The sequence below is a fragment of the Malaclemys terrapin genome, chromosome 13 (genome assembly GCF_027887155.1).
Source record: "Malaclemys terrapin pileata isolate rMalTer1 chromosome 13, rMalTer1.hap1, whole genome shotgun sequence".
NCBI lineage: Eukaryota > Metazoa > Chordata > Testudines > Emydidae > Malaclemys > Malaclemys terrapin.
The window spans coordinates 43664011-43691719 of record NC_071517.1 but is presented as its reverse complement, the minus strand read 5'-3'; the positions used below and the strand labels follow the sequence as shown (position 1 = coordinate 43691719).

Genomic DNA, 27709 nt, shown 5'->3' with positions numbered 1-27709 from the left:
CCCTCCTTTCCTAATAGGAGCGAGGTAACCACCCCGCTATAGGGGGCCAAAAACCAGCAAACGTATTCAAAGAAATGAACATTTTAATGAAGATTTTCATCTAGAAAAAAAAGACCTTTTCTGTTCCAAAATGTTTCTGAATGAAAAAACAGCAGCACCAAGTATTTCTGTCACCAGAGCGCCACTCAGCTGGACCTGAGAATTGGGCCGTATGTTTCCACTCGTGCATCTAAATTTCCTGTGTGGTTTCACAGTCCCGAGAAGCTGCCAGGACTTCTCGTAAAGGCTGCAGCGGGTCAGTTTCACTCTTGTGGGCACTTAGTTCTCATTTCGATCTGTTTGTTTGAAGATACAGCTCCGCTGAGTTTGGGGAAGATGGAGGACGACGAAGGTTACACGGTACTGAACCTCCGGCCGAAGAGGGGAAACTCAGCCTGTCTGTCTCCAGATGGACGCCAAGGTATTGACATAGAATGTCTTCAGTTTGAGACATACCGCCATTGAAATCTGGGTTTTTATGCCAAAGATTTCAAGGAGGGGGCGAGAGGAAAGCATTTTCCCTGGGCATGAGAAGCCATGTGGTCTAGCAGGTAGGAGATGTGGGTTCTAATCCTGGTTCTGAGACCTTGGGCATCTCCTTTCCCCCTCCGACCATTTGTCTGTCTTGTTTCTTTATAAGCTCTTTGGGGAAGGGAAGGTCTCTTACTAGCAACGTGTACAGGGCGCAGCACAATTAGAGCCCCAATTTCAGTCGGAACCTCTTGGTGTAATTATATTACTAACATAACATACAGCTGCAGTGTTAGTGATGACGGAGTTTAGTGCCACAGGCTGTGTGGACAATACACTGGAGTAGCGAGAGGCCCAGTCTGAAAAATTCTTACTTGAATCTGGACTCTGGTATTGCCGGTGCTAGATGTGCAGTTATTATTCTGGTATTGAAGAAATCCTCTTCTCAGGCAGGTTAGGTTTGCAGATTTCCAGTATTTCCCGCTGAAAGAATTTTGCAGACTATTGTTTAAAACCTCCATTTAAATTACAATCTCACCGACCAGCCGCTGGAGCTGACAATGGTATTTCTTATTGTTATTAGTTTGTCTTTGTTTTACAATAGCACCTAGAGACGCCATCCATGATCGGGACCTTTATGTGCTAGGTGATGTACAGATATATAACCAGAAACAGTCTCTCCCCTAAAGAATTTACAGCCTAAAGAGAGGATTATTTTCCCTCTCCAGATAGGGGGAAATGAGACACAGGAGATTCGACTCTATTCCAATCCCACACTCATCACCGCAGTATCTGAGATTGAGTGAAGTTGCCCAGAGTGAGACAAGGAATCTGTGTCCCTGGCCCAGCAAGGAATTAAACCCCGATCCACAGTGTTTTAACCACAAGACCAGGCGTCCTCTGGTAACACGCTGATTGTCTGCAGGGGGAATTTTGGAACTAAGATTCAGGGCCGATAATAACATTTACTCCTGGCCTAGCATCTTTCCTATTCAGAGCCCTTTGCTGGAGTTAATTAATGATGATGTTTCACTAAATCTTTCATCTTCCAGAGTCTCCTCCGAGTCCCCGTTGTTACAAAATCGCCCTAGGAGCTTTGGGGGCCTGGTGTATCATTCTGATGTTAGCGGGGATTGCACTGGGTGCCTGGGGTAAGTGTCTGGGATCCCAACCATTTTTTAAAATCGATCAAATGCAGTCTGTTTTAGATAGATTTCTAGAGTGCTATCACCTTCGCTAAGTAACAGTCTAACTAGGTTTGGCAGATTTCAATTGATGTTTATAATTTCGACGGATAATATTGATGTTTATTTTTAAGCATTTTTTAAATTTTTCTCAAGTAAAATTTTCACAGTTGTGAAAAATTATGGGTATTAAGCTTTTCGTATTTATATCTAAATGTTCACAGTTGTGGGGAATTATGGGGTGGTAGGACAACAGTGGGGTCAGACGATAATTATTTAATGACAGCAGACGTTGTGATTCTAAAAGTGAAAGCTTTATAACAGTTCACAGAAATACTCAGTATCACATGTCAAAATATACAAGTAAAATTAGATTATTATCCATAAATAGTTTTTCATTAATTTGTGTGTATTTGGTGAAGTCAACGTTTACCAATAAAAATCAAATTCTTCCAAGCCTATGTACTACAATGTTTTCTCTAACTCAATTAATTGTGCCAGGCGCTGCACAGACACACAGGGAGAGACAGTCCCTGCCCCAGCTGAGATCAGGGCCCCGTTGTGCCGGGCGCTCCACAGACACACAGCGAGAGACAGTCCCTGCCCCAGCTGAGATCAGGGCCCCGTTGTGCCGGGCACTGCACAGACACACAGCGAGAGACAGTCCCTGCCCCAGCTGAGATCAGGGCCCCGTTGTGCCGGGCACTGCACAGACACACAGCGAGAGACAGTCCCTACCCCTGCTGAGATCAGAGCCTTGTTGCGCTGGGCCCTGCACAGACGCACAGTGAAAGTCAGTCCCTGCCCCAGCTGAGATCAGGGCCCCAGTGTGCCAGGCGCTGCACAGACACACAGCGAGAGACAGTCCCTGCCCCGAACAATTCACCATCTCGATAGACAAGACAAAGGAAGGCTCTGTACTCCCACATCACAGGTGGTAAACTGAGGCACAGGCGGCACACAGAGATGCAGTGACTTGCCCACAGTCACAGACTGCGTCTGTGGCAGAACTAGGAATTGAAGCCACACCTCCATCCACGACCTTAACCACAAGACCCACCCTACCTCTGTCAAACACTCATCAACTTCATTGGAAATGTTGCCTGAACATGAGCCGCAAACCACCCTTCCTTTCTTTTTGTCCCCCCAGCTTTATCCTCTCCAAACATCCAAAAGGAAAACCCCGTACACTAGCCCTTGAGAGTTTCAATTTGATATTTAAGCTGGAGCTAGCAATCATCCAAGGCAGGAGAACCATAGATTCCCCCCCACTAAAATATTTAATGTCTGGTCTTCTCCCTCCGCCCTTCTGCCTAACAGACCCCGAGCCACATTGTCTGATGCTTTATTACAGTCAGACACTGCCAGGCAATTTCCTAACCCCAGCTCTGCTGGTCTCTAAGTTTTCCAGGGGCGAGCTCATGAAGACCAGGCTGGAGCAGCAGGGAATGCATCCCTGGAGGAGCTGGTGTCTCACTTGAGGCGGCGTCTGTGTGACTCAGCACCCGGCAGCGCTGCAGGTAACCTCACCTCCTTCGGACGCGGGGTTGCTATGCACATTTCACACCACCGGGAAGAAATGTCTGCACATCTCACTTCCCTTGGTAGGGTCATCAGTGGGCTTTGAACCCCAGGTCCTATAGCACAGACTTCTACTGGGTGAGCTAAAGGAGTAACTCCACTAGCTGGCAGTAGTAGAAAGTTAGGACCAGTCCTATTTAACATATTCATTCATGATCTGGAAAAAAGGGTAAAAAGTGAGGTGGCAAAATTTGCAGATGATGAAAATTATTAAAGATAGTTAAGACCCAGGCAGACTGTGAAGAGCTACAAAAAGATCTCTCAAAACTGGGTGCTGGGCAACAAAATGGCAGATGAAATTTAATGTTGATAAATGCAAAGTAATGCACATTGGAAAACATAATCCCAACTATACATATAAAATGATGGTGTCTAAATGAGCTGTTACCACTCAAGGAAGATCTTGGAGTCATTGTGGATAGTTCTCTGAAAACATCCACTCGATGTGCAGTGGCAGTCAAAAAAGCAAACAGAATGCTGGGAATAATTAAGAAAGGGATAGATAATAGGTAGAAAATATCATCTTGCTTCTATATAAATCCATGGTACACCCCCATCTTGAATACTGCGTGCAGATGTGGTCGCCCCATCTCAAAAAAGATATATTGGAATTGGAAAAGGTTCAGAAAAGGGCAACAAAAATGATTAGGGGTATGGAACAGATCCGTATGAGGAGAGATTAATAAGACTGGGACTTTTCAGTTTGGAAAAGAGATGACTAACAGGAGATATGATTGAGGTCTATAAAATCATGACTGGTGTAGAGAAAGCAAATAAGGAAGTGTTGTTTACTCCTCCTCACAACACAAGAACCAGGGGTCCCCCAATGAAATGAATAGGCAGCAGGTTTAAAACAAACAAAAGGAAGTATTTCTTCACACAATGCACAGTCAACCTGTGGAACTCCTTGCCAGAGGATGTTGTGAAGGCCAAGACCATAACAGGGTTCAAAAAAGAACTAGAGAAATTCATGGAGGATAGGTCCATCAATGGCTATTAGTCAGGATGGGCAGGGATGTTGTCCCTAGCCTCTGTTTGCCAGAAGCTGGGAATGAGTGACAGGGGATGGATCGCTAGATGATTATCTGTTCTGTTCATTTCCTCTGGGGCACCTGGCATTAGCCTCTGTCGAAGACAGGACACTGGGCTAGATGGACCTTTGATCTGATCCAGTCTGGTCATTCTTCTGTTCTAATGTTAAAGTTATTCTCCTTTCTGTGGACTAGCTACTGGAGGGGAATGCGGCACACACTTTGCTAGCATAAAGTAACTGGTTTCCACTGGGAGGTTCAAAGTTCAGACCGATTCCTTGGAATATTTCTGTTGACATTTGGCTGCGTCTAGATTTGGCACCTACCCTGATTGGAGAGGAGGAAAGGTGGCGTGTCCAGCAGAAATATGCCATAGGCCCATAACTGTATCTTCCTCCACCAGCCCCCGGTCATTTCTGCTTGGTGCGGCCTGACCGTTAAGAGTAATAACACATTCTTGGGGCCAGCTTTGTGGGTCAGCTGAGACATCTAGTGGTCACTCAGGGTATTTCTCAGCCTTTACTCACATTTTTCCGGTTTTTAGCTAGGTCCCAACCAGAAGCCACCTGCTATCCCAGCCCTGCATCCCCCATCTCCTCCAACTCTGCCAATGTCCCTCAGTCCCAAACTGCAGATCCCTGCTCTCCCAGCCTGAGCTTCCCCCCAGAATCCTCAACTCCGCTGATGAAGTCCCTGCTTTTATGTCTCTTTCCAGGTGGCTCCGGGTGCAAAGTCTGCCCCCGGGACTGGCTGCCCCACAGGGACAAATGCTATTGGGTCTCTAAAGAGAGTAAGTTCTGGAGTGAGAGCTTTAAAGACTGTGAAATGAGGACGTCTCAGATGCTGGTCATCCAGGACAGGGAGGAGATGGTAAAGAAACTAAGCTGGGGGGTTAACTTTGCCTGGGGAGGTTTTGTTATGGTTTACCGTCGATGTTGCTAACACAGCGGATGAGGGTGAATTTCAGAGATGGAATATTTGGTTTAACAAGTTGGGCTGGACTGTCCCATGTCGCCAAACATCCTTAACGGAAAATTCCATGTACCTGATCCCCAGCTGATTTAAATCTGTGTATCTCCACTGCAGGCAGTAGGGACAGCCTTACCGAGGAAGGGGCTTGTGGGTAAGTGGGAGGGGCACAGGACGTGGTCTTGCTCCAGGCTGTTGGTCTCAAGAGCCATAGGAAAATTTCACTGACTCTTCCTCCCCACATGCACCTGCTTCCACTCTCAGGAGCGAGTATGGCCTATCCCTGTGCTTTCCTCTATCTAGAGGGCTCAGAGATGGGAATCTGTTGGAGTTAAGGCTGATCCTATTGTAGTGTGTGGATGCCAGCGTATGGTGCTGTGTAAAGTCACTGCTCCACCACTGCATCCAGCTACATCTTTCCAGTCCCATAGGGCTCTCAATGACTTGGGGTTCCCATTGGGCACGAGGAGAACACAAGAAACCAGAGAATTATATTCACCCTGATGCATCTGTCTCACACTTGGCAGGAGCTGATACAGAACATTACTCAAGGGACAAGCCTTGTTTGGATTGGACTCACCATTAAATCGCCAGAGAAGAAATGGACCTGGGTGGACACTTCCCCATTAGATCAAAGTCTGTGAGTGTTTGTAAGTGGTTACTGGTTTACATGAGGTCGAAAAGTTGTAGCTGTGTTGGTCCCAGGATTTGAGAGAGATAAGGTGGGTGAGGTAATATCTTTTACAGGACCAATTTCTCTTGGTGAAAGGTCTTCTTCATCCTCAAGAATTAGCAATTGCTAAACTCATTCCTTTTTATGCCTCTACCTCCCCCTCATGGATGCAGGAGGAATGCAACAGAACTAGGCAAAAACTTTCTGCCAAAACTTTTTTGGGGGGAAAAAATAGAGATTCAGTGACACCGAAATGTTCTGCAAATTCATGTAGGCTCCACCCAATTGTTCATTTCAGAAAATCAATCGATTGATTGATGGATCAAAGCGTTCTATTGAGACATTTTCAAAACACTGGGGAAGGGTAAACAATGAAGAGGAGAGGTCACTGATTCAGAGCGATCTAGATCGCTTGTTCAACGGGGCGCAAGCAAACAATCTGCGTTTTAGTTCGGCTAAACGTAAATGTACACATCTAGGAACAAAGAACTCAGGCCCTACTTACAGGATGGGGGACTCTACCCCGGGAAGCAGGGACTCTGGAAAAGATTTGGGGGTTGTGGTGGATAATCAGCTGAATATGAGCTTGACGCTGTGGCCAAGAGTTCAAGCTCTGCTGGGATGCATAAACAGGGGACTCTCAAGTAGGAGTCGAGAGGTTGTTTTACCTCTGGATTTGGCCCTGCGCGAGAGTGGCTGGAATCCTGTGTCCAGTTCTGGTGTCCACAGTTCAGGAAGGATGTTGATAAATTGGAGAGGGTACAGAGAATAAATGGTTAGAATACCTAGCTTATAGTGCGAGACTCAAAGAGCTCCATCTATTTAGCTTAACAAAGAGAAGGTTAAGGGGTGACTTGATTACTGTCTATACGTATCTACATGGGGAACAAATATTTAATAATCGGATCTTCAATCTAGCAGAGAGAGGTATAACATGATCCTGTGGTTTGAAGCTGAACCTAGACAAATTCAGACTGGAAATAAGGTGTAAATTTTTACTAGTGAGAATAATTAACCACTGGAACAATTTACCAAGGGTCTTGGTGGATTCTCCATCACTGGCAATTTTTAAATGACGATTGGATGCTTTTCTAAAAAGCTGCTCTAGGAATTATTTTGGGGCAGGTCTCTGGCCTGTGTTTTATAGGAGGTCAGACTAGGTGATCACAATGGTACTTTCTGACCGTGGAATCTATGAAAACAAAATATATCAATTTTTCGGATTGAAATTACTTTTCATTTAAAAATTGCCTTTAACTTTATGTTTTTAAAATTGAAAAAAAGTCTTAAAATGGTCAAAATCGAAACAGAACATTTCGATTTTGTCAAAATGTTGAGTTGGATCCCAAATGAATTTTATTTTATGATTCGCCAAAAATCTCAACAAGTTTTGGTTTTGGTCCAGCAAGAAACAATTTTTTTGCGTGTGGACTAAATTGCCAACAAACCGGAAAATCATTATTCACCCACCGCCAATTGCAGCCACATTTGGAGCCATAATCTTGACATGATCAGTTGTAAGATATTTAGTGACCGAACATGGCGATATTCTGAACAAAACAAACCCTCAACCGTGCTTGTCGCTGATTCCATCGCTTCACACTGACTCCAGACACATTTTAGACTTCAGAGTGACAAACAGGTGACGCTCCTGAAATCTTCTTATATCGGTAGTGATAAATCACATTTTAAATCACAGATCTTTTGCAGGTTCCCAGTAACTGGCTCTGCTGAAGGAAACAGCTGTGGGATGATCAGAAGGAATCGGATTAATTCTGAATCTTGCAACACTGAATTCAAGTGGATTTGTCAGATGGGAGCCATCCTGCTATAAACCTGGTGGTCCGTTCTTGGAAAAAAATGAAAGCTTTGTATTTTAGTCTATGGGCAGTGATGAGTTTTACGAGTTGGAGTTATACATTTGAGAGAGAGAAGGTGGGTGAGGTAATATCTTTTACTGGACCAATTTCTGTTGGTGAAAGGTCTTCTTCATCCTCAATGAAAATTTTGATGAAATTAATCTGTTCCAGCAAAACATTTTAAATTTTGTCAAATCAGCATTTTCTGGGGGAAAACTCCAGTGAGTGGTAGACTGAGAGGTAACTCCAGGAAAAGCAACCAGGGAGTCAATGCTCTGTAACAGAGCAAAGACGCACCTAAAGGTAGGCCAAAGGGGACTGAGAACTGAGCCCAGAAGGTGGGCTAAAGAGGAGCCCAAAAGGAGCAGAAGAACCTTTCGTTGGCTTGAACTTTTGTTATCCAGGAAGGGGTTAAATTTGTGTAGTGACTTCGCTGCAAGACGGAATGAAATTGCCAACAGAGACCCCGTGCAGAAGGCCAAGACGACTTGCCTCAGAGGTGGAAACTGACTCTGAGGCAGGGTTCACCTGCAGAGGCACACTCCACCAGAAGGGCGCATGATGGGGCAGCCATGCCCTGTGACAGCCTGTTTCTTAAAGCCCCAGCTCCTGGACTCATGTGATCATAGGATGATCTCAGCTTGAATTAAAATAAAAGCAAGTCTCTAGTCCAGTGGAGGGCAACCTGTGGCCCACAGGCCACACGTGGCCCAGCAGGATAATCTGCTGGCGGGCCATGAGACATTTTGTTCACATTGACCATCCGCAGGCACCGCAGGACTGTTTTGACTCCTGATTTGTGAACACTTGGGCTTGGCGATAGTGGCTAACAGACTATTGTGAATGCAATCCTGCTTTATTCTTGATTATTGTGTTGATCTAAAGGTCCATATGATCACTCTTTTTTTGTAGTAGTACTATAGTAATGCCTCGGTCATGGACTAGGACCCCACTGTGCTAGGGGCTGTACAAACACAGCACACAAAGATGGTCCATACCCCAAAGAGCATATAAACAGAGGGTGAAGTTCCGGCCCCCTTGACATTAACAGCGAAAGTCCCATTGACCCCACTGGGGCTAGGATTTAATTCTGAACCCTACATTCATGACAACACACTGCTCACGCTTTTGATCCAATTTCTTTTATGGGCTCGTAGCCTGGAATTGCTGGGGCTCAGAGGTCACAGAAACGAGCCAGGTGTAAATACTTAGGGCAGTGGGGTAATACGCATCTGCTCAGCCATTACTGCCTTCATAAATAACCAAGATAAAAAACATTTCAAGGAGCATATATAGGTGCGCACAAACCCCCTTCCCAGGAGGGTCAGTAAAGGGCTGGACAAGGTGATGGGGGGATGGTGCGAAAGTCATAGAGGGCAGGATAGGGAGGGGACAGGGGCCGTGTGGGTCAGAGGGGCAGCATGGGAAGAGGACGGGGGCCTCATGGCGGTCACGGAAGGCAGGACGGGAAAGGGACGGAAGAACTACATGGGTGTCCACAAAGGGCAGCATCTGTGCCCCGCAGAACTTTTATCCCTGGAGATGCTGTACAAAATCGAGAACCCAGCTTAACTCTCAGATCCCAGAAGCGAGCTTGTGGTGCTGGCAGCTAAAGGGGGTGCGGGTGGGGGTAGGGAGGAACCCCAGCAGCATCTGTTTACTTGTAAAATGAGCCCATCTGATCTGGAGACACCAAGAGATGATAAATCAGTACTCCTAAGGTGCAGTTTTTTGCTCTTGGTTTTCAGAGTCGATCTGTGATTTAAGTCCTTCATTTCTGGCATCCCCCCTGCATGTCCGTGTTACTTTCCCTTCATCTATTACGCATACGGTTTGTTGCAGATCCAGCTTCTCACGGTGTAGCACCTTGAAGAGCTGACTGCAGTCTCCGTCAGAAATGCGCAGTTTGCATCTCCTCTGACTTCAAACCTGGAAAGAACAGCAAGATGTGGCTTGTAAGCGCCCCTCATGGCCCTGCCTCAGTTTCCCTCCGAGGTTCCTGGAAATCAGCCACTCAGCACAAAAGTCTTTAAAACCGTATCGCCCTCTTCTTGGGGTCTAATGTATTGAACATAGTCCGGCTCCCAAAGTCAGCCTCCTTTCACCCACCTCTCTAGGTTCAGGGTTTCCACAGTGCTGCTACCTGGGACTGTGTGGTTCAAGTCGGCCTCTCCAGCCTGCACACACACTTCCTTTTAGACCAGGGTTTCACGGCCCTCTTTCCAGGGACCAGATGCTGGCTGAGTGCTTTTTTCCAGCAGCTCAGCCTCTGATTCACCCAAAGCCTCGCCCTTATCGTCTGATTGGGTCACATGATCGCCATTTTCCCCACCCACGAGAGTTGACTGCGTCACAGGTGGGATTGAGACCCATGTCCCCTTAAAGGGCCAGCCACCCAGCGATTTGGCCAAAGCATTATTCTACGACGCAGGCCCCGATCACACACAGAGCCTGTGGCAAAGCCAGGCATGGAAATCAGACCTCCTAAGTTCCGGCTTTAAACACAGCCCAGCCTGACTCAGCGTTCCAGATGAACAAAGAAACTCACAGGTTGTTGAATTTGGTGCCATTTGTCCATTTCCAGTGATGATCAGAGCCCCTCTGGAGACCAATCCACGGATCTGTGGTGCCTTTATATCGCAGTATGAAATCCTTACGGTGATAAAGAAGCAAAGAGGAAGCGCGTTATGTACAACGGCCTTCAGTGACTGCACACAGCATCATTCCACCCCACTCTTGTAGAAGAAGACTATAGTTCCATCACTCTATCTAGGCCCATTCCTGAGCATAACGTGGTTTGGTTTTGTGGGAAATGTCACAATGTCGCAAAGATCCAGCCTTCCTTCAGTCGCTCATTTTATTCCAAAGCGGTGTTGCAGGCTCCTCAGCCATGTCACCAGATGGACAAAAGTAACCCAGCGCGCCGTGCTCTCAAACTCTCCAGCAACATGCAAAGGGGACTGTTTCCTGACCCTAGCTGGTGCCACATCCGCGGCCACCCCAAAGATCTGTGGGTTCGCAGGACTGAACAAGATCTGGGAACTTCACCACACAACACCTGGTGCGACACCAGCCACCACGGGCACTCAGACTGGCGCAACGGTCCTTAGTAGACTATGTGTGTTTGATGATGATCACTATGATGACTGTACGTCTACATTTTAGAGCAGGGGAAAATGGAAGTTCCATTTGGTGGGAAATTCTGAATTTTGGTTTTGTCCCAAATCAGGACAAAAAGCTGAAAGTTCAAAATTCTTCATGGAATGAAATATTTCATTTTGGGAAAATCGGACTGTTTCATTTCAGCCTTATCAAATTGATTCATTCTGATAATTTTTCATCAACAACTGTCTAAATTGACAAATTCTATAAAAATATTTTGATTCCCCAGCATTTCCCAATTGTTCTGTTTGACAATTTTTGACCTGCGCTAGTATATTTTTATAATGCACCATAGACGTGCCTTAGTGCTTTGCAAAATCAATTAGTCATTAGCGTTCATCCCAAGGCGCTATTTGGATTATAAAATCTTTGCAGCAGAGATTGTCTCTCACTGTCTGTGTGTCTGTGCAGCGCCCGGCACAACGGGGCCCTGAGCTCAGCTGGGGCAGGGACTGTCTCTCCCTGTGTGTCTGTGCAGCACCCGGCACAACAGGGCCCTGATCTCAGCTGGGGCAGGGACTGTCTCTCCCTGTGTGTCTGTGCAGCACCCGGCACAACGGGGCCCTGATCTCAGCTGGTGCAGGGACTGACTCTCCCTGTGTGTCTGTGCAGCGCCCGGCACAACGGGGCCCTGATCTCAGCTGGGGCAGGGACTGTCTCTCATGGTGTCTGGGCAGCGCCTGGCACAATGGAGCCCTTATCTCTGTGGGGGGCCTCTAGACACTAATAAATAATAATAGTGTTTTTCAGACAAAATAGACCACTTGGGATCAACTTGCGACAGGAAGTCAAAATGCTTTTTGTCGGGAACACGTGGCAATGACTACCCTGCCGGATCCAATGCCACGCACAGATGGAGCTCCTCTTAAAAACACTTTGTAGCAGCCACCATTCTTCTGCCCAGCAGCAGCCCTTGCTCAGTTTAGCTACTGCCCACCAAAGGAAGGAGTGGCCGTGTAGATTATTATGTACATGCACATGGGAGAGGAAACTGGAACAACCTGGCTTGTTTAGCAGGCCTGAGAGGGGATTTGATTGCTCCCTATAAATACATCATGGGATAAAACACCCGGGAAGGAGAAAAAGCTATTGACGCTCAAAGCAAATGTTGGCACAAGAACAAATGGGGACAAACTGGCCATGAATAAATTCAGGCTGGAAATTAGAAGTTGCTACTCATCAAGGGGGAGAGGTGACCAATAGGAGGAGGCAAGGAAACACCTAACTCATTTGAAGATGGAGCTTGATAAGTTTATTAACAAATGGGGTTGCCTGAGATAGCAGGTCCTGGACTCAATGACCCTTCCTGTTTTGTGTCCTTATACTGAGAGACACCCATTGCCCCAAGAGCTCACAGACAAGACAGACAATGGTGAGGATTATTAACCCCATTTTAGAGAGATCAAGATTTTCAAATGAAACTAGTGATTTTTGGGTGCCCGTCATGAGAAGCCTTAAAGGGCTCTGATTTTTAGAGGACAGGAGTTTAGCAATTTCTCCAAATCAGGCCCACTGAAGCCATCTGATATTGGGCAACCAAAAATTACTCGTCACTTTGAAAAATCTTGGCAATAGGCTTATAATGGGAACTGCCTTTCAACTTACACTCTCAGATCTCAGCCATGACAACACAGATGCCAGTTTTGAATCTAGCCGCTGAAACTTCCATGTTATTTAGCATCTTTACCACTACATGGACCAGAGGCTGTTATGAGTTTCAGGGCTGGAACCCTGGAATGAGTCAGCCACTAGCATTCCAAACCTAGAACCCTGGAATGAGTCAATCACTAGCATTCCAAACCCAGAACGAGTCAGCCACTAGCATTCCAAAACTGGAACCCTGGAATAAGTCAGTCACTAGCATTCCAAACCCAGAACCCCAGAATGAGACAGTCATGAGCATTCCAATTCCGGAACTCCAGAATGAATCAGTCACTAGCATTCCAAACCTAGAACCCTGGAATGAGTCAGTCACTAGCATTCCAAACCTAGAACTCTGGAATGAGTCAGTCACTAGCATTCCAAACCTAGAACTCTGGAATGAGTCAGTCACTATCATTGCAATCCCAGTCTATTGAAATTGCCATATAGAACAAGAAATCAGTTTCTTCCTTACCAGGTCCTGCCGGGCGTCAATCACAGCCAGGGAGGCACCGAGGGAAGAGCAATTATTCTGGCTGTAGGTCCAGTTCCCTTCAGCCTCTGAGAAATAGTAGCATTTCCCTCTGTACCCGATCCAGCCATCCACACATGAGGAGGTGGAACGGCTCACTGGACATGAGGCAGAGTTGGAGAGTGGACATGACTGCTGGGTTTTAAATCCCATCACTGGAAAGGAGAAAGAAAGAAACTGATTCTCTCCTGCCCCACTGCTCTGTGTCACAGGGGCACGAATCAAAAGAAGACCCCCCCAAATTTAGGCTTCAAAGACTCTTCAGTGTCTGGTTGCTGGCTGGAGGGCATCTGATAGGAAAGATCAAAAGTGATATCATCTCTGTGCTTGGTTTCCCCTTCTTTAAATGGGAGATGATAATTGGAGCCGGTCGGGAATTTTTTAACAAAACGCGTTTTCAATTGGAAAATGCCAATTTGTCAAAACTGAAACTTTTCACCAAAACAGATCAGTTTTGTTGGGAAGGCTTCTCAGGTCCAGGGGGGATTATTGATCAAAACAAGACAGAGACACACCCCAGAGTAGCCCATTGGTTAGGGCACTTTCACAGGCTTGCTGACCCCTTTAAGGGGAGTCTAGGCCCAAGCTACTGGTGAGGAGCTAAATTAAGGGGAATGAGCCTATCTAGGCAGTGAATGGAATAACAAGCACGTAGACCTGATAAAAAGCCATCGAGGGCTCTGCTCAGGGTGAAGAACTCCAGAGACACCAAGTCAGGATTGGGAAATACAAACGCCAAAGACAAGGGCTGTGCAACCCCCTGAGCCCAAGGGGAGAGACTTTATTTCAAGTTTCTTTGGATGTAATGAAGTAGAACCGCAGCTGGGAAATTTTGCCTCATACCCTTTTGGACTGCGTGGAGTTCTCAAGAGGCCCTGAGAGCCGGGAAACCGAGACAAGGTACCTGCAAGGCCACGCCTTGCTTCTACGGGCACCGATCTGGGAGGTGGGAAACATGGGTTCAAGTCTTTGCTGAGAATCAGGCAGACCTGGAAGTTGAACCTGGCTCCCTACCCTGGTTACTGAGTCAGTCTCTGTCTGAGGAGGAGAAAAATTCTAAACACTCAACATTTCTCATGGAAATTCAGTCCTGTCTCCAGGCCAGCTCTATTCATGAGGCAAATGGGGATAATAATGCGGCTCTAACTCAAAGGGGTGGGGGAATGCTGTTATGATGAGGGCTAGACAGGTAGAAACTGAGAAGACAGAATGCAGGTTTGTAACAGCCCCATGCAGAGAACAAATACCAAGCTAAGTTAAAGGCTGTTTACTCACCTGCCCAAGAAATGAGAAGTGCAGCTAGGAGGAGGAATTCAGCTACAATTCTAATCCTGCATCTGAGAAATCTGATACATGTAGATTTGCCCTCTGGAAGAGAAAAAGCCAATAGTATCCAAACATCTAATGGAGCTAGCCATGCAGCAGACTTGCCCGAAACAAACTGCTTTAGTTTGCAGTTACAGTTGCCGTACAACATCCCCCACCTCTTCTAAAAAGGGGAATGAGAAGTTAAAGATCTAGACAGGCTTCCACTGGGTGATATTTATTGCTGATCTAATCTTGATAGCCGCCAACCTCTTGCCATCTCCACGGCTAAAGCAGGGTCTGGTTGATTTCAGACATCTTTCAGGATCCCTTAGTCAAGGGGTTGTCCAACTTTGGTCTGACGGCCCTTGCTGGTTGTCTGCAGAGAGCCGGCTGGTCACATGTCACTGATTCCTCTTCCGTGTTTCCAGCTACTACATTGCATGTGGTTAAGGCACTAGAATGGGACTCAGGACAATGGACACAATTCTCAGCTCTACTACTGAGTCCCTATGAGTCCTTGGAACAGTCACTTATCCTTTGTGCTTTCGCTCCCCAGCTGTAAAATAGGCAGCTAGAAGTACAAAGAAGGGATCTATTTTATCAAATACCTGAGACTGAAGCCTATGTGACTACTAACCTGCTGAAAATTAAGCATTAATTTAAGTGTTAGCAGGATCGGGGCCTTCAGACCAAAAACAAAAGGCACAATAAGGTTTCCTTCAACCTGAACCATATACTCTATTCTCTACCAGATTCACTGGGTTAAAATAAGGGTGCAGAGTTGTGCCAATTTCACTCAGCTGTGTGATTTTAAACCAGTACAGTAAAACTAGCACAAAAGGTGGTGTGACTGCTTTTACTTCAGTTTCAGAGTATCTTATTTCTTAGAATCATAGAAATGTCGGGCTGGAAGGGACCTGAAGAAGTCATCAAGTCCAGCCCCCTGCGCTGAGGCAGGACCAAGTAAACCTAGACCAGCCCTGATAAGTGTTTCTCCGATCTGTTTCCCTTGGATTCCCTTGGAAGCCTATTCCAGAATATAAGGACGGCCATACTGGGTCAGACCAAAAGTACATCTAGCCCAGTATCCTGTCTTCCCACAGTGGCCAATGCCAGGTGCCCCAGAGGGAATGAACAGAACAGGGAATCGTCAAGTGATCCATCCCTTGTTGCCCATTCCCAGCTTCTGGCAAACAAGAGGCTAGATTCATAGATTCTAGGACTGGAAGGGACCTCGAGAGGTCATCAAGTCCAGTCCCCTGCCCGCATGGCAGGACCAAATACTGTCTAGACCACCCCTGATAGACATTTATCTAATCTACTCTTAAATATCTCCAGAGATGGAGATTCCACAACCTCCCTAGGCAATTTATTCCAGTGTTTAACCACCCTGACAGTTAGGAACTTTTTCCTAATGTCCAACCTAGACCTCCCTTGCTGCAGTTTAAGCCCGTTGCTTCTTGTTCTATCCTTAGAGGCTAAGGTGAACAAGTTTTCTCCCTCCTCCTTATGACACCCTTCTAGATACCTGAAAACTGCTATCATGTCCCCTCTCAGTCTTCTCTTTTCCAAACTAAACAAACCCAATTCTTTCAGCCTTCCTTTACAGGTCATGTTCTCAAGACCTTTAATCATTCTTGTTGCTCTTCTCTGGACCCTTTCCAATTTCTCCACATCTTTCTTGAAATGCGGCGCCCAGAACTGGACACAATACTCCAGCTGAGGCCTAACCAGAGCAGAGTAGAGCAGAAGAATGACTTCTTGTGTCTTGCTCACAACACACCTGTTAATACATCCCAGAATCCTGTTTGCTTTTTTTGCAACAGCATCACACTGTTGACTCATTCCACTGTTGGACACCATTCCTGCCCATCCTGGCTAATAGCCATTGATGGACCTATCCTCCACAAACATAACTACCCTAGAGTTAGAAAGTTTTTTCTAACATTTAACCTAAATCTCCCTTGCTGCAGATTAGACCCATTACTTTGATCCTGCCTTCAGTGGCCATGGAAAACAATTTATCACAGTCTTTATAACGTATCTGAAGTGAGGACTATTATCAGGTCCCCTCTCAGTCTTCTTTTACAGGCGCTAGTTCTAGAGGTTTAGCACAAGCTGTAGCAGTTTGTGCTTTCAGCTCTGCAGGTCCTTGGTTCGATCCCCGGAGTGTTGGCCAAGATAGCAGCCACCACATGTAGACAAGGCCTCAGGCTTATAAATGGGCTATAACCTTAAGCTTTGGAATTGCCTATCAAATGCCTCCACAATATCAGCAGTTGAGCTGCCCTGGATCAAGAGATGTTTCACTCTATGGGTCATAGTATTAGAACAGGGGTCGGCAGCCTTCGGCACGCAGCCCATCATGGTAATCCCGCACCATTTCCCGCAGCTCCCATTGGCCAGGAACAGCGAACCACGGCCACTGGGAGCTGTGCCTGCGGATGGTAAATGAAAACAAAATGTCTCGCGGCCCGCCAGCGGATTACCCTGATGGGCCATGTGCTGAAGGTTTCTGACCCCTGCATTAGAAGATAAGTCTGGCTATTCAGATGTTCCTGGTGTTTCTGCCTAGGTTAAATTTCAAGGGCTGTTGCTTGGAGTATCTTGGCACCTCTGGCTGGTCCTGCTTCCAGGTGCATTCAGCACCCGCAGCTCACACAATGGAAGCCGTGGGTTCTCAGAACCTCTGAAAAATCGGCTATTCAAACCTTCCCAGACACTCAGGGTCTAATCCTTTACAACACGCATCACTCCCCACGTCCCCAAAAAGAAAGAGGAAGGAATGGCCATCAGATTACCCTTTTCAATCGAGTTGTAACGTTGCACCTTTTCAGAATGAGAATTAGTTTTCTCCATCTTTCCTGGGAAGCGAGCTGTCCGTGTGTCCCAACCAACTCTTTCACTGATATAGAATTACTCCCGATCAGCTGTGACAGTCCTGGCTCCAGGTTCTTTTCTTCCTAAGGTTTCTCCACTTGAGTTATAGTCTGCTCTGTTCTTATACCAGAGGATAAAAGAAAACAGACAAGAGTTCACTGGATGAAATTAATTTAAACTTTCAAGACAAATAAATTGAAATACTTTAGGCAGCATAGAATCATAAGGAGCTGGAAGGAACCTCAAGAGGTCATCTAGTCCATCCCTGCATGCTGAGGCAGGAATAAGTAAACCTAGACCATCCCAACAGGTGTTTCTCTAATCTATTCTTAAATACCTGGAGTTCCACAACCTCCGTTGGTAACCTGTTTCAGTGCTTAACTATCATTAGAATTAGAAAGTTTATCCTAATAGTCAACCTAACTCTCCCTTGCTGCCAATTGTGTCTATTCTTGTCCTACCTCTGGAAGGCCTGGAGACCAATCGATCACCATCCTCTTTATAATAATCTTTTACGTATTTGAAGACTCTTAGCAAGTCCCTCCTCAGCCTTCTGTTCTCTAGACTAAACATGCCTAATTCTTTCAACATTTCCTCATACGTCATGTTTTCTAAGCCTCGGATCTTTTTTGTTGCTCTCCTCTGGATTCTCTCCAATCTTTCTGAAAGTGTGGTGCCCAAAACTGGACATAATACTCCAGCTGAGGCCCCACCAGTGCTGAGTAGAGCGGAACAATGACCTCCCATGTCTGTCTTACAACCTTCCTGTTAATACACCCCAGAACTGCATGTTGTTAATACATCCCAGCATGGAGTCAATCTGTTGGCCGCATTGCCACAATTAGCCAAAGGAGAATTCGGGGGCTGAGTTTAAAGAAAAATGGATTTGTTCTACCAGCAACAATATTTAGTCTTAGTGAGCATTTACTAGCGCTGTTGTAATTGAGGTCGCAAACCTGTTTCCATTCTAATCACCCTTCCCTGCCAATTTTCAGTCACTCATAACTTCTGAAATATTCATCACAGGTGCTGAAATTTTCCTTTACCCCCAAAATCTGTATTTGGGAAGGAAAAGTGTGTTTTGGGCAATGGGAGGATGGACATCTGAGTTGTTCTTCAAGGTCCAGATCTTCAAGGGTATTTAGGTGCTTAACTCATATTGATTTCAGTGGGAGTTAGTTAGAGGTTGGAAAATGGAAGCCCAAGCTAACGGAAGTTAGGGGCCTAACCTGCTTTTGAAAATACCACTAGGCACCTATCTGCATTTGTAGGTGTCTAAATACCTTTCAAAATCTCTCACTCATGGTGCTGGTGTCATTTTTGAACATTTTGCTCTACCTGATGGGTCCAAGGGCACACCTGGAGTTTATGGCAGAGTCAAGAATTGAACCTCAGGTCTTTTGAGTCCCAGTCTTAGCCACAAGACTAGTCTTCATCTTATAATACCTGGCTCTTACCTTCAGAAGATCTCAAAGCACTCCGATATCACTACTGCCATTGTACAGAGGGGGAAACTAAGGCACTGAGTGAAGTGACTGACTTGTGGTCACCCAGCAGAGCCAGGAATAGAACCCGGGTCTTGCAAATGTCAGGCTAGTTCACTGCTCGCAAGGCCACAGTGCCCCGTCCCTCTCAGGCGGAACTCTTTCTCCCCAAACCAGTGTTTTCTCTTGGTTGCTCGTTAGTACTAAGCTTACCAGTTTACCAACATTGCCCTATCACCGGGCTGCAATGTTGGAAATCTCCACTGTGTGTCAGCATTACTCGCAGCTATGTATCCCTTGTTAATCAAGAATGCACCAGAATGTTCTGGATAGTTACATGAAATTTATAAGGTCGGTCGAATATTTACCATCAGAACTTTTTCCCTCACAGAAACTGGATTTTTGACTAAACAAAATTATCCGCCACCCCCAAATCTATAGTTGTCTAACCGTCCCCCACCCAAAACTTCCTCTCACCCAGCTCTTCTTTGGATGTTACACCAACTTTCCCACCTTATCACCCGCCCTCCTCTGCATTTCTCTCTCAGAACTCTTCTTTTCACTCCATTCCTTGCCTCCCTGGGCCAGGCCTCTGCCTTCCCCTCAGACCCCCTCCCCACTAGTCTCCTAATATCAGAATCATAACTCACCCTGTTTCCTGCAGCATCAACTCTGAATCCAAAGGAACTGCTCAACTGGGAGAGAATTGTGCAACTGACGTTCAGTCTCACGTTGGTAACTGGGCAAAACATCCTAATTGGGGGAGGAGTTGACATGAATGTAAGCCAGTGAGAAAGCCGTGAGAGAGCATTCGACAAGATAGCAACCTGCCACCAAATCAGGAATCTATTGTAGTGGTAAATGTACCCCCTTGCCCTTTTGGGAGCACAAGAGAAGGAACTGCCAGCCACAGATCCTGAAACTGAAAGAGACTTTCTGAGCTTGAGCGACATTGGACTAGAAACGCTGATTGAAAACCACAGGAACCACCTACAGCTAGAGGTGGGCAAATAACAAATTTTTGATTCGCTGGCAATTCTTAAAAACACTGGGGGAAAAATTTATAGATTCCAAGGGCAGAAGGGACCAATCTGATTATCTACTCTGACCTCCTGTGTAAGACAGGCTAGAGAACCTCCAGAAAGTAATTCCTTTTGTTTCAGGTCAGTTTGTTTCAATGTTGAACTTTTTAAAAACATTTGATTGATGTTCTTTAAAAAAAAAAAAAAAAAAACTACAGGGACCCAAAACAAACAAGTTTCAAACCAAACAAATCAAAGTGTGTCCTTTTGAAAAACTGTCAAAATGATTTGTTTTGGAATTTTTGTTTCCCCACCCACCCAATTAAAACAATTCAGTGAAATCAACACAAAGTCACAAAATGTTTCAGGGGAAGCAAATCTGTATTTTTCAGAGTAGATAAAAATCATTTTTTTTTTTAATAAAAAAAATCGGATTTGGAAATCCAGGTTGGGAATATTTGAATGAAGTTCCTCTACCTGTGGGTAAGATAGGCATTATATTTCATTTAACTATTTTAGTTAAAAACAATTTTAACAAAAACAAACCTGATTTTAAAAAACTTGAATTAAAAAATTCATATGCTTGTTTTGTTAAAATATTATGTTTGCTGTTGAAGAAAAAAAAAATCCAGAATACATAATGTTGTTGTTTTAGTTAAATAAAACAATTTAAATGTCTGTCTGGTGATGTTCTCCTCCTAATACAGTCTGGCAAGAAAATCTTCCAAATATTAATGATTAACCTGTTGAATTTTAGATAGTTCACCTCCCAATGACTTCATAAATATCGGCTTCAATTACCTTTGGTAAATGAAATAACCAAACAATCATTCACTTTTTGTTATAGCTGTACAACTCATCTGAAAAGTTTTCAGAATAAATGACTGTTTAAAAATGTATAGTTGTGTACCTTCTAAAAATGAAACCTACATCTATCTCTGAGTTGTGAAGAAAGTGTATTCAGGTTATAACAACCAACAAGAATGCACTTTTATGTAGAAATCCATGATTAAATCGAGTCTTCCTGACCAGTGATTTAAATCAATTTGATTTAAATCAAATCCACCCTGGTATTTTTCAATGAAAAAAGCTGACCCTTAAAAGCACAGCTTTGCAGTTATTAGCTTATTCCACCCTGCATGAGCAAAACACCAGTAAAAGCACCGTTTGGCTCATATCACTGCATCTATGCACCCCGAACCGACAGCTATGCCGGCAAAGGTCTGTACTGTAAACATGACTCTTGTCTACACAGAAAATTTTTCCGTTATATCAGTACAGTTAAACTGATACAGATATAATTTCTGTTGTGGATACTCTTATTCCAAAATAAGGCCTGGTGTACTCTTCACAGCCGCCGACTTTCTTCTTTCCCGGTGGGTGCCCCGAGGCCTTGCCCCCACTCCGCCCCTTCCCCCAAGGCCCCACCACTGCTCTGCCTCTTCCCGCCTCTGCCCCTCCCCTGAGACCCCCATCTCTACCCCACCTCTTCCTGCCCCACTCTGCCCCCTCCCTGAGTGTGCCCTGCCTAGGGATGTAACTAGTGGTTTAAAAAAGTAGATGTTTAAACTATTAAAATTGTACCGGTTAAACGTTTAACTGTTAGGCTCTGCTGCCGCCCTGCGCGCCCAGGATCCTGGCTGCCCCCTGCATGCCTGGGGCTCTGCTGCTGCCCTCCGCCCAGGGTCCCAGCTGCCAGCTCCGCGCCCAGGGCTCCGCTGCTGCCCCATGCCTGGGTATTCCGCTCGCTGCTGGCCCCGTGCTGGGGACTCCATTGCTGGCCCTGCACCCAGGGTCACGGCCGCCATCCCATGCAGAGCCCTGGGGGCAGGGCTGGCAGCCTGGACCCGGGTGTGGGGCGGCAGCTGAGACCCATGGCCGACAGTTGGGACCTTGGGAGTGGGGCAGCTGGGATCCTGGTGTGTGGGGAGCAGAAGCCTGGATCTGTGGCACAGGGCTGGCAGCAGAATCCCGCAGTGGAGTTTAAATGTTAACCAGAATACCTTACCGATAAGACTGATGCTTACCGGTTAACTGGCTTTTACATCCCTAACCCCGCCCTCGCTCCCCTCCACCCCCCCCCCCCAGCGCCTCCTGGCTCCCATCCGCCACCGAACAGCTGATCGGTGGGTGGCTGTTGAGCACCCACTATATTTTTCCATGGGCCGGAGCACCCCCAGAGTCAGCCCCTATGGTACCCTTAAAACGTAAGGTACCTCTACACTACAGCAGCTACAGGAGCACAGCTATGGCTAGGGTGACCAGATGTTCCGATTTTATAGGGACAGTCCTGATGTTTGGGGCTTTTTCTTATAGAGGCGCAAATTACCCCCACCCCCTGTCCCGATTTTTCACACTTGCTATCTGGTCAGCCTAGCTATGGCATTGCAGCTGTACCTCGGTACTGCAGACGCTTCCTACAACAACACAAGGGGTTTTTCCATCAATGTAGGTAGGCCTCTCCAACAAGGAGTAGCTAGATCGACAAGAGAACTCTTCCACCGACCTCGCTGCGTCTATAGCGGGGGCTCGATCGACCTAGCTACATCACAACAGGGCGTGACATTTTATACATTCCTGTGCAATACAACTAGGTCGACCTAATTTTTATGTGTAGAGCAGGGCTGGGGCACCTTTATACCCTGCGCTGCTTGTGACGCTGTAGAAAAGAAACACAATTCCTGTTTACAAAAATTTAACGTGTCACCACTGTTACACAAGTGTGATAAATTTTATACAAGGTACACCATGTAAGGTATACTTCTAGGCTAGGGTCCCCACCCTCGGGTGCTGGCATCACTGCAGCATGCAACCGTGAAACCGCAGCCTAAATGCATTTCCGTGTATCCGTTTGGTGCGAGATGTCGCTAGTCATGTATCACTTCTGGAAGGCTCTGCAAATACCAGTGATCCCAAGGGATAAAAACCTGGATAGAATGTTGTAACAAAAGCCTGTGTCCTAACATACTTCCTACCTGTCTGCTATGCAAATCCAAGTTTCAGAAGCCGCTTTGTTTGTTTAGATAAATTCCAAGAGAGATTTGTTGGCCGCGCCCTCACAGACACACAAGTCCATGAAAAAAAGAGCCAGTTGAATCCTACAGTAGAGCTGAGTGAATGGATTTATTTTTGTTGTTTTGTTGTTGTTTAGGGACTGCCCCCTCTTATGTCCCTTCACGCCATGTTCCAGCAGGGTGGCTGCCTTCTCGTTCCCTCTGTTCTATCTCATCTATTCCTGTCTCCTTTCTGTCACAGACCAGGGCACCGGCAATCATGCCTCGTGGTCGGAGCTGGAGTCAGCATCAAGGGTCAGAGCTAGATTCAGGAACCAAGCCGGGGAGCAGGTCTGAAGCGTACCGGAGCGGGGCTGGGAACAATGCAGACACAGGCGGGATCACAGGTACAGGCTTAAATATTGAGCAAGTCCTGGTCTGGTGCTGCACAGCTGGGCTTGGCTCTGTTCAGTTCTCCAGTGCTTAGAGCAGGGATTCTCACAAGAAACTTTTTGGTGGCCTCAGAGTGCGGCCACTAACTCTTGCTGGTGGCTGCTCCGACAATTTTTCCTAAAATACCTCATTAACTTTAAGAAAAAGAAATAAATATGCACACGTACATGTCCAAATCATTGTAATTTATTTATGTAGGGTTTTTTTTTTGCAGACTCAGTAATAAAAATAATGTACAGTTGTCTCTATCCTTTGCTGGACCTAAACAGAATAGAAACACAAGGTGCTTTGTACCTTCGTGTCTTTTTTCTTATTGTTTCTTTTGCCTTTTTTTTTGGTTGCTTTTTTAAAAGACTTGCTAGCTGGTAAGTCTGTTGTGAAAAGTGATATTAACAAACATACAAATATCACTTTTCACAGCAGATTTACTCAGTCCCGGCAAACCCAGAGACAAATTAAGCCCTGGATGGGGAAGTGATTACGCAGGCAGCGGGACGATGGGCCACTGGGGGAGGCAACAGGGGCCAGGGTGATTGGGGAGGGTGAACTCAGGGCCAGAGCCCATCACCTCGCAGCCAGGGAATGGAGCCCAAAGCCCCATGGGTGGAGCCTGCCACCCACCACCCCAGGGAACGTGGCCGACCGTCTGCTCCTCCAGATTTTCTCTCTTCAGAGGCAGCCAGGGCCCAACCACTGCCGGCAGCTCCAAGGGAGGGGCTGCTGCTTTACCCCGCCCCACCCACAACCACCCAGGAGGCTGTGGCTGCAAGAAAAGCCCACAGTGGCCGCATTTGAGAAACACTGGCTTAGAGAATTAACCTCACTTCTTCAACACCATTTTTTTCTCTCCACACTGGAAAGAAAAACCAGCATGTTACACTACACTTGGGCCACAACCACGTTTACAAGTTATTTTTGCAGTGTGGGGAGAAGGACTATCATGTTTACTTTATACTCTTCGCAGTCTTGCATTGAATCTACATTTGCCTGTCTCTGTTCCAGTCTCTATACAGCCAGTGGAATTCCTTACAGGATTCTCGTAGTCCGTGACAGGAGCCAGGCACCTGTATTAAGCAAACAGTCAGACTAGAAACCAATCAATATCAGCACCCAAAAACACCTACTGCGGGGACATCCTCACGGAAGAATATCACTTGTAACGGCCAGATAATGCAATCGCTCACTATCACTCTCAGTGGTTTGAGCATTGGCCTGCTAAACCCAGGGTTGGAAGTTCAATCCTTGAGGGGGCCGCTTAGGGATTTGGGGCAAAATCAGTACCTGGGCCTGCTAGTGAAGGCAGGGGGCTGGACTTGATGACCTTTCAAGGTCCCTTCCAGTTCTAGGAGATAGGATATCTCCATTAATTTATTTAAAACAACTATTTTAATCCAGACTACAACATACAACCACAGGCCCTCCAGTTGTTAAATTGCACTGCGGCTACAGTATAACTAGCACAATTATTGTTTTCAGAAGTTGGCAGCATGACAAGGAAGGAAACGTTGTGGTTTTCTTTGACTGGTGTCAAATAAGCAACAGGATGACTGTGGTTTCAGAGATGCCTGGATGACGCCTCATTCTTTATCAGCCTTACAAAGAGCACAGTAAAAAAAAAAAAAGGGGGGGGGGGAAATCTAGAGAACAATTCCCTATTCTGAAATTTTTCTCAATCAAAAAAACTTTTTTGGTTTGTCATCTGAATGTAAGATCAGCCTTTAAACAACTGACACTCCAATCCTGCAATGAGTTCTTTGTGGGCGGAATCCCACACCGCACAGAAGTTCGCTGATTTCTGTGAGGAGCTCTGCAGGCATAAGGGTCTACTGAAGTACTACAGGATCGGAACTTAAAAAGTAAAAACAAAACGCCCACATAAGCTTCAAGAAAGCAAATGACCTCAGCGGATCAATGTCGTAATCATACAAGAGTTTAGAAATAAACCAAATCCAAACTCTACACAAACCCTTTTGCAAGACATAATGCATTCCGTTTCATTTGGCACGAGGGGCTTGGAGGTCTCAGTTGTATTTCAAGCCATTTATCAAATCACAGTGGCATCTCACCCAACTTCCTTTTTTCCTTCAGTTTGTTGATTTAAGAGTTTGTGTGTGTGTGTGAGAGAGCAACAGCGAGATTTTGTTTGAATGAACCCACACTTAGTGGTTTTACTAACACGTGTTTCAGTGAATCCACACTTTATGGTTTTACTAACACCACGTGTTTAAATGAATCCATTTAGTGGTTTTACTTACTAACACCACGTGTTTAAAAAACATGAAAACAAACATTTGTCCTTCGGTTCATTTGGAACCACAAACTTCTCCTTCTCCCCCTGCTTCTCGTTCCTCTTTCTGGGGTTTCCTTTCCACCCAGCACAGAGTGCTGCGTGTGTTTGGATTCCCTCTCTGTCCCAGCTGACGATGGGGAGGTGGCTGGGGGTTGGGAAGAGTCTCCTTTTTTGGAAGATCCTGAGTAAGTAGAACCTGGCTTTTGACGAAAGGTTATAAAAACTAGGCACGTTTAGTCTTGAGAAAAGATGGAGTGGTGCCTGATAACAGTTTGCAAATATGTTAAGGGTTGTTATAAAGAGGACGGTGATCAACTGTTCTCCATGTCCACTGGAGGTAGGTTAAGGAATCGGCCTACTCTGCAGCAAGGGAGATGTACATTGGATATTCAAAGCAATTTTCTAACTCTAAGGGTAGTTAAGCTCTGGAACAGGTTACCAAGGGAGGCTGTAGAATCCCCGTCATTGGAGGTTTTTAAGAAGAGGTTGGACAAACACCTGTCAGGGATGGTCTAGGTTTGCCTGGTCCTGCCTCAGGCTGGGGGAATGGACTAGGTGATGTCTCAAAATCACTTTCAGCCCTACATTTCTATGATTCTATGTCACACTATGGCCTTGTCTTCACCAGGAAAAAAGGTTTTACCACGATGTTGGCTAACATATGGTAAAATCCGAGTGTGGACAAGACAGTTGTTAGGTTTTAGAATGGTAGCTGTGTTAGTCTGCACAGTATCAGCAAAAACAAGGAGTCCTTGTGGCACCTTAAAGACTAACAAATTTATTTGGGCATAAGCTTTCGTGGACTAAAACCCACTTCATCAGATGCATGGAGTGGAAAATACAGTAGCAGGTATATATTCACAGTACATGAAAAGATAGGAGTTGCCTTACCAAGTTGGGGGGTCAGCGCTAACGAGACAATTCAATTAGCAGTAGAATACCAAGGGAGGAAAAATCACTTTTGCAGTGGTAATGAGCATGGCCCATTTCAAACAGTTGACAAGAAGGTGGGAGTAACAGTAGAAATTAATATGGGGAAATTAGTTTTTGTAAAGATAGTTGTCACACGCATTAATAAGTCACGCATTTCCCCCAGGCTGTTAGTGTGTGTGAAAACCACAAACTGCCCACGTAGGATTTTACCACGTTAGCAAACATAATAAAAAAATATATATATATAACGTTGTTTCATGCTCCTTACAAACTAGAGGCTGGTTATGAAATGAGTCACTTTGACTTCCAACATGTTAGTGATTTGTGACTCGGGGTTTTTTTTTGGTGGTTTTGTGGTGTAAACAAAGTATTGAAATGACTGGGCTGTCTTCTAAGTGAGAAATGTTGGTCGTTTACAACATAGGCACCCACTTCGCCTCTAGCTGGGGGATGCTCAACACCCCCCATTTGCCCCAGGCCCTGCTCCCACTCCATCCTTTCCCCCAAGCCCCTGTCCCCGCCTCCCTCCCGGAGCCTCCTGAACGCTGTGAAACAGCTGTTTGCGGCGGGCAGGAGGCGCTGGGAGGTGGAGGAGTTGATTAGCAGGAGCCGCGGATGGGCAAGAGGCACGGGGGTGCAGGGCGGAGAAGCGTGGCTGCTGGTGGGTGCTGAGCACCCACTCATTTTTCTCTGGAGCACCCATGGAATCGGTGTCTATGGTTTACAACAAAGGGCATGTCACAAGCGCCGATGGACTCAAACAAGCATCTTAATGCTGCATTTCTTGGTTTTCGTAAGTTGATGTTCTAGGAAGGCAGCAGATACTGCCAGACAGCTTCAACTCTGCACTAACTAAATTGCTTTTGAATTTTAATAGCCACTAGGTATTTGTAAAGTGCACAGCACAAGACCCTGAGCTCAGCTGGGGCATCTCTGTGTGCCATCATTATATAAACGGTAAATCTTCATTCACGACCCAGCACAGCTGTGTTAAAGCAGTGGTTCTCAACCCAGGGTACATGTACCCTTGGGGGTATGCAGAGATCTTCCAGGGGGCACATCAACTCATCTAGCTATTTGCCTAGTTTTACAACAGGCTACATAAAAACACTAGTGAAGTCAGTACAAACTACAATTTCATACAGACAATGACTTGTTTATACTGCTCTATATGCTATACGCTGAAATGTAAATACAATATGTA

General features: G+C 45.9%; 3 protein-coding genes across 5 annotated transcripts in view; 1 reads left to right on the top strand and 2 right to left on the bottom strand.

Moving 5' to 3' along the window:
- Positions 1-27709, bottom strand: part of LOC128848467 (killer cell lectin-like receptor subfamily F member 1) — an 84676-nt gene that overhangs the window by 33479 nt on the left and 23488 nt on the right. Inside the window, exon 4 of the mRNA XM_054048485.1 lies at positions 13401-13421. Coding sequence (XP_053904460.1) covers positions 13401-13421 — 21 coding nt within the window. The remainder of the gene's footprint in view (positions 1-13400; positions 13422-27709) is intronic.
- Positions 149-8826, top strand: LOC128848469 (killer cell lectin-like receptor subfamily F member 1). Its single transcript, XM_054048487.1, has 5 exons — positions 149-460; positions 1563-1661; positions 3098-3214; positions 5022-5176; positions 5803-8826. Exons 1-5 carry the CDS (start codon positions 376-378, stop codon positions 5917-5919), a joined length of 573 nt encoding a protein of 190 aa, XP_053904462.1. The 5' UTR covers positions 149-375; the 3' UTR covers positions 5920-8826.
- On the bottom strand, positions 8934-19815 carry LOC128848457 (early activation antigen CD69-like). 3 transcript variants are annotated; one of them, XM_054048470.1, is made up of 6 exons: positions 19465-19815; positions 17252-17450; positions 14418-14510; positions 13086-13297; positions 10356-10459; positions 8934-9736 (listed from the first exon to the last, which is right to left on the bottom strand). In XM_054048470.1, the coding sequence occupies exons 2-6, from the start codon at positions 17307-17309 to the stop codon at positions 9628-9630; spliced, it is 576 nt and encodes a 191-aa protein (XP_053904445.1). In that variant the 5' UTR covers positions 17310-17450; positions 19465-19815; the 3' UTR covers positions 8934-9627. The 3 variants fall into 3 exon arrangements, with proteins under 3 accessions (XP_053904445.1, XP_053904444.1, XP_053904443.1); XM_054048469.1 differs by having other exon boundaries at positions 17252-17445; XM_054048468.1 differs by lacking the exons at positions 17252-17450; positions 19465-19815 and having other exon boundaries at positions 14418-15027.

Bases quoted from the DNA above. Each gene is read 5' to 3' on its own strand.
- LOC128848469 (XM_054048487.1), top strand. From the start codon at position 376: ATGGAGGACGACGAAGGTTACACGGTACTGAACCTCCGGCCGAAGAGG. The intron at 1,662-3,097 runs GTAAGTGTCTGG...CTGGTCTCTAAG, and splicing joins GATTGCACTGGGTGCCTGGG to TTTTCCAGGGGCGAGCTCAT. The intron at 5,177-5,802 runs GTAAAGAAACTA...CACACTTGGCAG, and splicing joins TCCAGGACAGGGAGGAGATG to GAGCTGATACAGAACATTAC.
- LOC128848457 (XM_054048468.1), bottom strand. From the start codon at position 14,619: ATGTTGTACGGCAACTGTAACTGCAAACTAAAGCAGTTTGTTTCGGGC. The intron at 13,298-14,417 runs GTGAGTAAACAG...TCTCCTTTCCAG, and splicing joins ACTTCTCATTTCTTGGGCAG to TGATGGGATTTAAAACCCAG. The intron at 10,460-13,085 runs GTAAGGAAGAAA...TATCACCGTAAG, and splicing joins TTGACGCCCGGCAGGACCTG to GATTTCATACTGCGATATAA.